Genomic DNA, 13772 nt, shown 5'->3' with positions numbered 1-13772 from the left:
CCCCGGTTCCCACCCTATGCGCCCCACTCTGCAAGCAGCACGGGCTGGCGGGTGCCAGCCTCCGCGACGTTGTGTGGCTCAGAGCCCTGAATGCCACCTTTGGCACTGAGACAGCGCCAGTACCCATCCCCTGCACCTCTGGAGAGAAAAGATCGGCCTTTCGGGGCGGAGGCCTTCAGGGCACACACCTGGCTACCCGAGGGTCTGCGGGGGAGTTTGTGCCTGGGGTAAAGCCTCCCTTGGTTTCTTCTGCCAAACGCCACCCGGTAGCTATTAGCATTACTACTCTCTTAGGTCCCCCTGGTAGATTTGACACGACGTTAAAGGTCAGCGAACAATTCCCAAAGTCCACTGAGGCGGTTGATGCCCTCAGTGCTAATCCTGAACATTGTAGGATTGAATTGTGCGTAGATATTTCTAAAAGGTTGAGTGGAGAAGAAATTTATAGTATTAGAGCTATAGGTGCTCTTTTTCTTTTCTTTCTTTCTTTCTTTCTTTTTTTTTTTGCATTTTGTTTTTATTTTGTCGTATTAAAGGAAAAAAATTAAACGATGCTTAGTAAGGCAGAGTAAAGAAGAATTTACTCAGGTCCATGGTGATAGGTAGGGACCGGTGTAATGGTGGACAGAAATTAGGCTCAGTTCCTAGTACAGCATGGGCACATATGAGGATTTATAGCCAAGGAGCAGGGTGGAGGTCCGCGGATGGAAAATTACTAAGCGGAAACTTCACGGTTGGGGTGGAGGGATGAATTCTGGCAGGATCCACCAAACCAGACTTTTGCTAAGGACAGGAAGATCAGACACCACCCTGGGGGAGGGTGGAGGAGGAGGAACCTGACAGACCAGTGCTGATCTGATATGAGAGGGGTTCCTGCTAAACTGAACAGGGTTCTTGCTAAAAAGGGATATTACAAGAAAGTGTATAGACAAGCTTTGGAGAAGGTTCAGAAGTCCGACTAATATTTGGTCAAGCACAAAATCTTTGTCAGTCTTCACGATATATGCTCCGAGAGGTTGGTATTGTTATTCTCATTCTTGGATGAGAAAATAGAGGCTTTGGAAGGTTAAGGGATTTGTCCCGAAGCACAGAGCTGGTCAGTGACAGAGCCAGGGTTCCAATCAAAAAGGCAGTGAGACCCCAAGACTGAAACTCTTCAAAAACCTTCAGACTTCACTTAAGCCTCAGCAATGCCCACCACCCCATCCCAACATCTGCTTCTCTCAACTGGCTCCTGTCTCTGCCTTCTGCAATAGAACCCTTGTGTCCACTATGGAGTCTCTCTCCACCCCATCCTCCAACCAGCACCTCTGGTGGCAACCAAGGCTCTGAGGAAATCCACACCAGACTCATCCCCTGCACAGCACTGCTTCCAGAGCACTAGGCCAGGAGAGCTGTTACTGTTCTGTATTAATTGAGCATTACAGCAGAGCAGGCGCTGTCCCAAAAAGAGAATGAAGGATGGCACATTCCCAGTTCTTGTAATAGACAACCTATTGTGATACACAATGAAACCTGGAAATGGGAAGCCATATTGGTTTCTCAGTCACCCTCAGGACCAACGGTATGGTTAGCAGGTAGTCAGGAAATCGGTAAGAAACCCCACACATAAGGACTGCCTGATTCCTTCCTTCTTTGATCCTGGCGTCAAAGTCTTATGTTCTTCCAGGGTCTGCCTCAGAATCAGGGGAAGGAAATGAATGGAATGACAGTCCAGCTTGTCTCTAAGCTCCCACCTGGGCACCAGCCCACAAAGACATGAGGAATCCGAGCCAGCTGGATAGCTGGGTAGAAGGGGTCCCAAAGTTTTAAGTTCACTTTCTTGGAGTAGGAGCTTTCTCCTAAGAGAACTTCTCCCAGAGTTGAAAATTCTCATTTCAAATCCTTTGAGGAAGTGCTGTTGATGGGGATGTGGTTTGTAAAATACAGACCAGCCTGAGCAAAATGATGATGGTGATCATCATCAAGAGCCAGGCTGGGGGCCAGCAGGTGGCCTGTTGGTTAAGGTACTGGACTCCCACGTGGTTGACCGTTATTCCAGTCCTGGACCCTAAGGCTTGAAACTCACACTGGGTGCATATGCATGCATGCCCAAAATCCCAGGAAGAGAATGGAGGAGAATGGATTGTGGTGTGGCCATCTTTCATGGCAGGCGGGCAGGGGGTGGTTTTCACTTTCCTCTTACTATCTCTCTCTGTCTCTTTGGAGAGCTCATGTGCCCTGTGGCACAAACCTTAAAAAAGAAAAAAAAAAGGGTTGGGTTGATTAGTAGGAGAGCACGTGGTCTACAAAATTCTGGGAGCTAAAATGTCAGTTCTTATGAGGAAATAAAAAAAAAGCTATTATCTGAGGAGTTTGTAATATATGTCATTCATTGGACTGTATTTATTTCCTCATAACAACTTAGTGGATTGGTATTATTATTTCTTTATTTTTTAGAAGTGAACAATATGAGGCTTATTGACACTAAGTAATTTGCCCCAGATATACAATTCTTATGACCACAAGCTCAAATACCCTATAGCATGCTACTTCCAAGAATAAATTTCATGCAGATGATTCAGGTTATCTCTAGCAGTGTCCAACTTGTTTCAATAACCTGTTCCAAGCCCAGTGAGGTCTGAATCTAGTTAATAGTGTGGTACCAATGTCAATTTCTTGGTTTTGATATTGTACTACAATTATGTAAGATGTTATAATTGTGGGATGCTGGAGGATAGGTAAATGGGACCTCTCTGTACTATTTGTGATTTATAAATTTCTAATGATTAATTTTGTTTTTTGGAGAGGTTTTTGCTATAGGGTGCGTGTAATAGCCAAAAAACACAGAGAGACAGAAAGTGAGAAATCAACCCTGGGGGGATGGCCACACCACAATCCCTTCTCCTCCATTCTCCTCTCGGGATCTTGGGCACACACGCATATGCGCCCTGCGTGAGTTTAAGCCACCAGATCCGGGACTCGAACCATGGTCAGCTACATGGGAGTCCAGCAATGTAGCCATTACACTATCTGCTGGTCCCATGATTTTAAATTTTTTAAAAAGCATCAAAAGAACCTATCCTCTACCAATTTTCTAAGCCTTATTGTTCACCCAAAAACATTGATACCTATGATTCTAATGTAGAGGACTCAAACTTTAAAGGAAAAAGAAATCTTAATAAATACCGAGTCACGTTTGAGGCAGAATCCTGAGTATCTGATGGTGGAGGTTATTATCATGTATGTAACATAAGTTCTGTGGTTGGCTGTAGAAGTCTGAGTACCTTCACAGTAACATTGAGGCTTCTATAAATCGTTTCAGGACCACCAACCCATCCCATTTTGCAGATGCCCCGATGAATCACAACGAAGTGAAATAATTTGCAGAGTCCATTCTGCAAACCATCTCAAAGCCCAAGCAGAGGGCTGGAACCTCAAAGAACATTTTCTTACCACATGCATGTTTTCCCATTACGTGGGTGGGAGGCTAAACAAGCACAAATTCTATTACATCACACAAACACATTTGCATTTCAGGTACCCAGAAGTATGTAAGAATTAAATAATGACACTTTTTTTTTATTGGAATAAAAGAAGACGATTTACCTTTTCTCTTGTTCCAATCATCTGACGCCCACTCAGTCACTGCAGGGGGAAAAAATACTTGGGAGGGAGTCTTTGCAGAACAATGGAAGTTGGAAGTGTTCTTTCCTTCTAGAACTTTTCCTGTTGCTCTTATTAAACTCTCACATTGTTTGACGACAGATGAAATACGACTGGACTGACTTGAAAGTGCTCAGAAGTTGCTTGACTGCAGCATTTGATTTCAATTTTCAAGGTCTCTGCCAAAAGAAGTCGTGCCGTATTCACAACATTTTTCCTGTCTGCATTTTCCAGAGACCTTGATTTCAGAGACTCTGTGTCAAGGTTTCTTCGCGCAAGATTATTTATTCTATTGAACTCTTTCCTGATGTTGGTGCCCATGTGGTGGAATTTTGTCTCAATTTACTTCTAGAGGCATCGTTCTTCCTTCCTTCCCAGCACCCCAGGCCCTGTCCCACCCCCATCCGCCCCTGAGTTAAAGCTGCCAGTAAACTACAAACTTAACCGTGAGGATTGTCCAAGTCAGGAAATGTGTCATGGACATTTCTACTTCTGCTCGTTGGCACTTTTATTAAAGATAGATAAAATATAGCCACAGATAGAAATCGTAAGGGCTCAGCATTTTTTTTTTATAAACCTGTTTATCAAATAAACAAAAGGTAAGGAAATGACTGTTGAGGGACTGATGTGTTTAAGTGGACCCTAAACACTGGCCTCCCCACCCCTGTCCGCCCTTTCTCCTCTCTGTGTGGATCTTCACCCTTACAGCCATTCCTGTGGCTTTCTAACAAGATCTTTCTTTCCAAGGTATCCTCTGTTCTTTCCTACTAATTCCCATCTCTCAAGAAGGTTCTCAGCCAGGAAAGGCAACTTATTAAAGAAACAATGCAGCGAATGAATGAACGATACCAGCGTCAAGTGAGACATTGCAAATGTACATGCATCTGTGGAGAGACTCCCTGGCCAGGCAGAGTCAGATCCCCTCTATAAACTGTTCTACTTTGTGTGTCCCATCGTGTCCAAAGGAGCCTGGGACACATCCCAACCATTTGATCAATAGGTTTGGCTACTGGGAAGAGGCAACTAACTGAGAATCAAGTTGCTCATCAATTCATTTTCAGATCAGTTTGTTTTTTGGTGCACTTGTTCCATTCAGGCAAGACATTTCCTGCTCAACTCTTTGCTAATTGTGAGATTATTGTCTATAAATAAGGGGAGCGTGAGGAAACTAAGAAAGAAGGTTTTCATGTTCTAGCTGAAGAACTCATTCATTGAACTCTTGTTTCGTTACTGATCCTGTACGCCCCAAAGGAGGAGAATCTCACTGGGCTAGAGGTCCTAAATTTCAGTTTTCAGGTTTGATCGTTGAGTGGCACTTCTTTTTCTTTCTCTGTATTTCCTTTCTGCTTAATTTTGAGGCTAGATCTAGAGCTACCTGCAGTGAACGTTTTTCTTAATGCTTTAGTCCTGTTTAATTATTAGATTGAGGGTCCCTTCATTTGAGGATCCATAAATATGAAAATGGGGTGAAGAGGTGATTTTTATGGGCAAATAATACAATAGGTTTAGATGCATTTAGTTTGACTACAAGTGGCCTTCAGGGATCATTTTCTGTATAAAATGCAAGGGTTAGATGGACTGTCTGCCTCTGAAATTGCTCTCTGATGAGCCCTAACCAGGAGTGCTGGTGCTGCTGCTGTTCTGTTGTCTTGTCTTTGGACAGAGAACTTAGTGGACAAACGGACTTCATTGGTATATATTTAATGTTTTATGAAAGCCTTAGTCAATAGTTTAGAATTATATTCTTGTAAAATCTTCATAAAATAAACCAAAATATCTCTCTATATATTATCAAACTCTTTATGTTCCTGTTTAGAGTGTACTGAGTGAAAGCCAATGATTTTCCTCAAGAAAGAAAGAGGAAGGGGAAAAAAATCACTCCTTCATAATCTTGGAAAATTCTGGTTTTATGTACAAATGAGTCCCTTTTTTTAAGAATTATTTTGTTTTTTTTTAATTTTATTTATTCATTTATTTATTTTAATTTTACCAGAGAGAGAGAGAGAGAGAGAGAGAGAGAGAGAGAGAAAGAGAGAAAGCAAGAAGCTACCGGGTCCAGGACTCAAACCATGGTCAGCCATGTGGGAGTGTCCAGCACCTAACCACTATGCCACCTGCTGTCCTTGGTTTTACAAATGACTTTTCTGCCTCAAATGTTTCTTTGTAAGTCAATGGCATTTTTTCATTTACTGCTGTATGTTCTGGTTGTTAATCCCTCTGCCCAGTAATGTGTCTTAACACTTGGCAAATAATTCCGATCTATCTACCCCTGAACCCTGTTTATACTGTGGCTAGAGAACAATGTATCCTGACAACCACATGGGGTGGGTACAGGGAGTGAATCCTTTATGTAGGGAACTGTCATTCTTAGGACTATGGATCTTCTGCCAGTTTGGAAATAAAGACGTAGGTAAGATATTTAAAATTTTAATAACTCTGGTAGGAGAAAGCATTTTCTTACTCTGAACTTACATCAGAGCCTCCATCAGTAAGGGCTCAGTTGACGGGAAGGGAAACCTCTCTAGCTTCTTATGCAGACAGTCTGCAGGGAATTAGGTGCTTACAAACTAGCCAAGAGGAGGAGGGGGGGCTTAGGAAAGCCTTCTACAACAGCCATTCCCAGGTGGGAAAGTCTGGAAGCTGCACTGTGCTGCAGGAGTGCTATTTAGGAATGAGCTCTTGCTGCATCCAGGGATCAGGAGACCTCACTTCTGGCCACTGTCTCTGCCAGTGGTGAACTACAGGGCAGCTGTCCCTATAGAAGAGCCCAGCACATTCAACCCATGCTGGCCAGCAGCAGGGAGACAGCCCTGCCCCGCTTTAGCCTTCCAAATCTCTACCAAGAACTACTTGACAGAACCTAACTTCCATCCAGAAGCCCAACTTCAAGGAAGTCTGGGAATGTCATTTAAAAAAAGAGAAAAAAATCCAACTCCTGGAGCACAAACTAGCACACAGAAGAGGAGGCACAGATGCTAAATGCCATTAGCACATGGCCACAGGGCTCTGAGCCCAGCAATGGACTGTTTCATCTTGGCTACCATCCCAGTTCTAGGTTCAAGGATAACTACAAGTACCCGGTAGCCTATTTGCAATGGTTCTGGTATCTTTCTGCATCTAGACAGGATGCAGTGGTAGGAGTCACGGAATCACAAAATGCTGGAATTCAAAGGAACTTGTACAAACTGGTTTGTTCCTGCCATTTCACAGATAAAAAAGCAGAAAATGATAGCAGGATGGTGGACCAGCCTGAGGTCAGCCAGCAAGTCTGGGTGATTCAAGCTATTTTTGCAGAAGCAAGGAGAGTGTGCTATCTTAGCAATGGCCCGAGAAGGTTCTTCGGGCCCTGGCACAAAAAAATGTGAGCTGGAACTGAAGGACCCCCACCCACTTTTTTTTTTTTTTTTTAAGGAATTGTTTATTTAATTTTATTTTTCATTATTTTTATTTTTAAAATTTGCTACTAGGACCCTTTTATGTATAAATAAGTCTGTGCTTGAAGTTTCTTCAGTGCTTCAGCATGATTGTGTCACCTTTTCTTCTTAAGTTTATTTTATCCATGATAGCATGTGTGCGCACACAAGTGAGACACACACACAGAAAGAGCGAGAAAGCACCCTTACTGGTGTCATCACGGCGCAATCCCCTTTCTTTAGTCCTCCAGCTCAACAGGATTTTGGCTGTGCACACATTTGCCTGATGTGTTTTCAGGCTGTCCTTGTGGTCTGAACTCTGGGGCAGCCATATGGCTCCCAGCACTGCAGTTTAGTTCCCTATGGACTGTGCCACCAGGCTGGATCTGTCACCTTCTTAAAAATCCTTCTGATCACTTTAGCTAAAGTAGTCCTCATGCTCCAGCTTATTTTCTATCATTCTATGAGCTGCCTAACACCAATCGCTATGTGAGATGAGCTTCATTACTCATTTATTTATTCAGCTTCTTACAATGTATTGCCCCCATCAGCACTAAAATATAAACTCCTTGAGAGCAGGGTTTTTGTCTGGGTCATTGCCATATACTTCCTGACACCTTGAAAGCAAGTGCTTTGATACAGATTAGATGCTCCGTGACTGACAGTCGAAATGAAAAATCATGTCTTACCTTGAAGAAATATTTCCCTCCATTTAGTCCAAATGTACCTCTGCTATACTGCATTAATAAATTAATTGACAAGTATTTACTGAGTCCTTTCCATGAGCCCAAAGCTTTAAAAGGTAACTCAAGGAGCCAGGTGATGGTGCAGAGGAAATGCAACTGGGCCCACGTGAGAAAAGTCCTGAGTTTGTGTTCTGGGACCTCCCTGAACACAATGTGTGTGTGCACGCATGTGATTGTGATCCAGGCTGTCTGAGACTGGGGGTGAATTGTGGCATGATGACCCTGTTGGGAGTGCCTGTCTTCCTGTTTCTCTCTTTTTCTCTGTAACAAAGAAAATAATTTTTCAAAAAAGAAAGGTAACTCATGACCGTCTCCAATCTGAGCCCATCCCACCTTCTGAACTTCTTAAAACTACTCTTCAGAGACGCTGTTTCAGACGACCCGGTGGCAATTCCTGAACCCTGAACTGAACTTGAGCCTTCCTACCTTAGGGTCTTTGCTGATGCAAGCTCTTCCCCATGTGCCTTCCTCATGTTTTCTTATCCTCCAAGTCATCATACCTGTACTGCAACTTCCATGGCTCCCCATGCTCCCTTAGCCACTATAATGATATGTTTCCATGCATTGGAAATAAAGGTTGTGGAAACTGGAATTTAAGTATAAGCTCATGTGGGGCAATTTTTTTTTTTTTTGAAATCCATGCATAGCTTTTGCATAATATGCATTTTCCATGAACTTTTTGCAGAGCCCTCGTAAAGGTTAGACTGTGAATAGACAAGATATAGAGCCAAAAATGTAGGTAGTCTGTCTTCAGTTACAAAACTGTAACATGTGGTGCCGCTACCTGGGAATATTTATGTAAACTTGGCCTCTGAAAACACACTATTCTTTGGTTCTGACATCAATATTCAGAGTAAAGGTTTATGTATGCAATAACTCTCCAGAATCTTCTCCTTAAAAAAGGCATCCTCCAGTCATTTAAAACGAACTCAAAATAGTCTATCTAAAAATATGAGCATGATCTCTTTTCCCAGTGACTTTTCTTCTCCACTTCTGAGCTCATGAAGGAATCATCTCTTTAATCTCTTTGTTGCCACCTTAAGATCTTAATGATGCCCTACCCAGAGTTGACTTTCAATAACACCATGGACTTACCAATTGGCTGGCATAGATTTGATTGGTAAGAAACAGTCAGGGTCAATGTCAATTGCCACCTGGAAGACTACATTTTGGTGACACAGATAATCTTATTCAAAAACTATTTTTTCAACTGTATTTAAAGAAAAGTGTTCTATAAGAGAAATATTTTTATATAAATAATATTTTGTTTCCAAATGAATATTGAGTCATCACTCTGCAAACTGAGGCATTGCTTTTCCCACTCCGTCAGCCCGACCCCTCCTCTTGGAGTGAGGATGTGAGCAGAAGATCCATGAAGACCATGAGGTCCTGGGTATGTTTCTCTGGGGAGGGTGTTTTGTCCCGGTGAGAGATGATGGAAGAGCAGTACCTAGAGAAACTCTATCAGAAGGCGGACGTCCCTGGGAGAGAAGGAAATGGAGCACAAGTCACATGAGGCACCTAAGTTCTCACTTTGCACACAGTCTCCTAGCTGTCAGTTTTGGTAGAGAAAGCATCAAAGAGCAGCATACTAGGGTAAGATTTTAAAGCTCATGCTTCCTAAAATGCCTGGATGCTAGGAAGGATGGAAACTAATACCTTATTGAGCAGGAAGCTTGGAATTAGTCTCTGGGCTCCTTCCCCAGGTCTGTGAAATTGTCTATCTTGCCAGGGTGAGGAGAGCCCCAATTAAGAGCTGAGAGAATAGCCAGGCTTTCTCTAGTGAAGTGCAGGTTGGAAAAGTCTGGAGAGTCAAAGACATTTGCACCACAGTGGTAATTTATTGGTAATTTAATGGTAATTTATTTACAAATTCTCATTTTCCAAAATAAGTTGACAGAACATTAAAATGATTGGTTTCTATGGACACAAAAAGTGAGTCGTGGGGTCAGCAGATGGTGTGGTGATGAAGGTGTTGGACTCCCACATCGCCAATTGTGGTTCTAGTCCAGAACTGGGGGCTTGCTTTCTCACTTTCCTTCTCTCTTTCTTTGTCTCTCTCTGGTGAGCACACATGCCCTATAGCAAAATAAATAATAATAATAACAAAATTAAATAAATAAAAATTTTTTAAAAAGTGAATTGTAGGGGCCAGGAGGTGGTGCGGTGGTTAAGGCGCTGGACATTCCCAAATGGCAACCATGGTAAGAGTTCTGGACCTGGTGGCTTGCTTTCTTGCTTTCTCTCTCTATCTCTCTCTGGTCAAATTAAAAAAAAAAAAAAAAAGAACGAATAAACACAATAATTATTTTTTTAAAGTGAATTATAATCTGGAATTGATTCTGTTATAAATATCCTTACCTGAGATATTTTAGAAATTGAAACTGGAACATGTCGGGGGAGGATAGAATAAGGTATTTAATTTTCTTGCTGTCCTTGAAACTTTCTGTGAAGTCTTGGCTAAGATCTGAAATCCAGAGCAGGTACCTGTGGCTCACAGAATCTTGAATATGATTTCTATGGTGTAATGACAGACCTTCAAAAAATTCATAGAAGATGCATAGTATGAAAAAACTACTATGCATGAATTTCAACATGTTTTTGCACTGAAATAAAGTCGTGCTTTTTTTTGTTATGTTTTGTTTTTGTGAGTGATTTTTGCTATGGGGCACATGCACTTACTGGAGAGAGAGAGAGAGAGAGAGACAGAAAGCAAGAAATCATCTCCCAGTGGGGATAGCCATGACATAATCCCTTTTCCTCCATTTTCTTCTCGGGATTTTGGGCATGCATGCACACATGCCCATTGTGAAGTTCAAGTCTCTGGGTCTAGGACTCGAATGATGGTCGACTACATGGGAGCCCAGCGATCTAACTATTACACCATCTGCTGGTCCCAATAAACTCATGTTTTAATTCCATTTTTCTACAAATGTTTTGAAGTCCTCTAGTATCTAACCAAGAACTTCTAAATTATTACTATCTACTTTTATTACTCCCTCAAATACTCACACCTACATACCAAATAGATTTGTGGTCAAGCTTTTTTATAAATTGCATAAGTATAAAAGATTTTGAAGTCTGTGAGAAGTGACAATCCCTCTCAATATGATAGGAATAGTACTTGAGGGGAGAAATTATACATGAGTCAAACAATAGAAACAGGCTTAGCTACCTAGAGGGAGGGTGGGAGAAAACTTAACTGGGTATAAGCTGCATTTCAAATCTGCCTCAGAAAATCTAGAATAAATATGCAAATATCAGAGCACTCTGCTCACCTTCTTCATAGAGGAAGGTACAGAAGTGACTTGGGTATTGTGCACATTTATTTGCTTACTTGGGTGTTATCTAATCCCACTTCATTTGGTAAGGGAACCCATATGTTCCTTAAGGAAGTACCCTCACTTTCCTCTCAGACCAGGTGGTTTAGGGTTGGCTACAAGCAGGGCATGTGTGCGGGCCAGGCCAATAGGCATGTACACCCCCATCTTCAGCTGTACGTTCAGAGGTGGGAGGAAGCATGATCTAGTTAGTCAAAGTCCAACTTAATTCCAGAACTTTTTAAAAAGTTTGAAATGGTTGAGAGAGAAGCAGACTTTTCCAACAGTAATTCATGAAAGGGGAAGGTAAACAATAGCAACTGTCGGCAACTGTCTTGCCACCACGAGGTGAAAACGTTAAGAACAGACTCGATAGAGGAGAGCAGAATTAAGAGACAGAGACAGGGAGATGAGACCTTGAATCCAGCTAGTGTTAGAAATGAGTTCTCCCTCAAATTTTCATTTCCTGAATCAATAAACTCCTTTGCTTTTTCTTTAAGCCATTTTGAATGAAGCTTTCTTTATTTACGATGGAAAGAATCTAACTGATACAGATGGGGAACAGAGCTAGTAGGCGCCCACAGCCTGCTGAATCTGGGTGCTGCTTGCAGGATGAGTGGCATTGGCTTCACTTCCTAGCGCCTGTTAGCTGTGGTGCTTGTCACAGTGAAGAATAACTTTCTGGAAGACCAGACTCTTGTTAAGGGACTTTCGGGATATCTCCCATGTAGATAAACATATGAAAGACACATAGCAGCAAAAACCAACAGCTCTGGACATGCTGGTCAATCACTCTTTTCAATTTGATTCCACACCAGGTAAAGAAAGTCTCTAATACATGGAGAGTTTTGGTGTACTCGAATCCAAATTTTTATTCTGGTTTGAAATGTAACCTACCTGCCAGTTTTCTCTTTTTGCTTGGCAGACATACACATGGGTCATAGACGCTGACAGCGACATGTCTACCCTTTCACTTCCTTGGTGTGGACTTCAGGGTCTTTTGTGCCAAGTCATGACCATCCATCGCCACCTGTGAGTCACCTTCTGAGTAACTGAGAGGACTCGGGATTTTTTGGTGGTGGGGAGGAGGGTAATTCTCCCAAAGTGAACCTAATACAGTGACTATTTGAGAATTCAACCATAGCTTAAAATGAAATTTTCAGATATGAATGTTATCCTGGCCAACAAAAATAGAAATTGCCACAGAGGAGTTAATTAAACATAATAAACAGGCAGAACAGGAAGCTGCTATTTTTCCTGTCTCCAAAGCTTCCATTACGGAGGAAGGAAGGGCTAATCAGCAAAGAACCAGGAGCCTGAGAAGAATGGAGACTCGATAGCGAGGACTGAGTGTTTGGCAGGGAAGAAAGCAAAGTCACAAATTTAGTCCTTGGTGGGGTTTCAGCTCACACCTGGGGGGAGGAACAGGGAGCAGGCCGCTCATTCATTCATCAACAGGGTTTAGCACGTCAAATAGCTACGTTTATGGTTGTAACAGCACACTGGGATTGGTGGGTAGGTGTCCCCAGATACATTTGGTAACCAAATAATACATTTTAAAGGGCTTCAAACACTGAAAACAAAATACTAAATACAGGGAAGGGTATTAAAGGGAGAAAGCTGGGAGAGGAAAGAGGGAAAGGAGAATGTGGAAGAAGGATTAGGAGGAGACGTCTTGCCACTGTTGAAGTACAGAGTCAAAGAGAGCTCAGTAAGAAACTGAACAGAATATTCCGAAGATTTACATAGTACTGGAATTTGTAACAATTGAAACAAAACTCAACATAAAAATGGCGGAAGATTCCTATATGATTTTACAAAGATTCAACACTCTTCTTTCACATACAGAGCTTTGGAGGGTTCACGGTGAGGGAGAAGAGCACAGAACAGGAGAAATGACCTTCTCACAGTGCTGTGGAACTCCACGTATCTCGCAGCTTTTGCCATGTGGCTGTCTTAAGGACGAGACTGCCCTTTGCTGAGTGTGAGGATGCTGGGTCACAGAAACAGGTCATGCTCTTCCTCTAGGAGGACAGGCCTTGTACCTCTCCCCCTAACCTGAGCGTGCACTCGCATCTGCTCAGTTACTCCCCTGACAGGGCTCCTCGTCTGTCCCTGTGAAAGGGGAGAAACCCTGAGTCGGAGAGTGGCACACAGAGCCTCACGATGGACACCAGGATCCTGTTCATGAGGATGAAACTCTAGAGAAACTCATGCTAGTTTTCCAGTGCTGGGGGCGGGGACAAAGGGATTAAAAACAAATCTTCCCTATAATTTTGAAACTTGTCTCTAAAGTAACTGTTGTACTGAGGTTCTAAGAGCTGAAAGGGGGGTATGGAGAGGAAGAGGCTAAGGAAAATCTGAAGAGGAAAAAGGACAGAATGAAAACGCATCACTTCAATACATGGTACATTCATTTATTGCAGTGTTGGAAATGCAGAAAGATGTAGAGTGTGGCAAGGGTCTGACAGCAGCTGGGACCATTTGAGAGAGAGAGAGAGACAGAGACAGAGAGAGTTGTGATGAGAGGAGAAAAAATAACATAAGAAATAAACAATACGGGGCTGCAGGTAGCATGGTGGTTAAGGCACTGGACTCCTACAAGGCCAACCGTGGTTTGAGTCTCGGACCTGGTGGCTTGCTTTCTC

At 42.6% G+C, this 13772-nt stretch overlaps 1 protein-coding gene across 1 annotated transcript in view; it reads right to left on the bottom strand.

Moving 5' to 3' along the window:
* FAM171A1 (family with sequence similarity 171 member A1) overlaps positions 1–8332 on the bottom strand; it is a 171099-nt gene extending 162767 nt beyond the window's left edge. The window contains exons 1-2 of the mRNA XM_027776232.1: positions 8305–8332; positions 3589–3777 (exon numbers count right to left, since the gene is read on the bottom strand). Of these exons, the coding sequence (XP_027632033.1) occupies positions 3589–3777; positions 8305–8332 (217 nt within the window). The remainder of the gene's footprint in view (positions 1–3588; positions 3778–8304) is intronic.
* Between the last annotated feature and the right edge of the window lie 5440 nt (positions 8333–13772).

The sequence above is a fragment of the Tupaia chinensis genome, unplaced genomic scaffold (assembly GCF_000334495.1).
Source record: "Tupaia chinensis unplaced genomic scaffold, TupChi_1.0 Scaffold000647_1, whole genome shotgun sequence".
NCBI classification, from domain to species: domain Eukaryota; kingdom Metazoa; phylum Chordata; class Mammalia; order Scandentia; family Tupaiidae; genus Tupaia; species Tupaia belangeri.
Note: the sequence above shows the minus strand (reverse complement) of the source record. Positions and strands in the feature narration are given on the sequence as shown.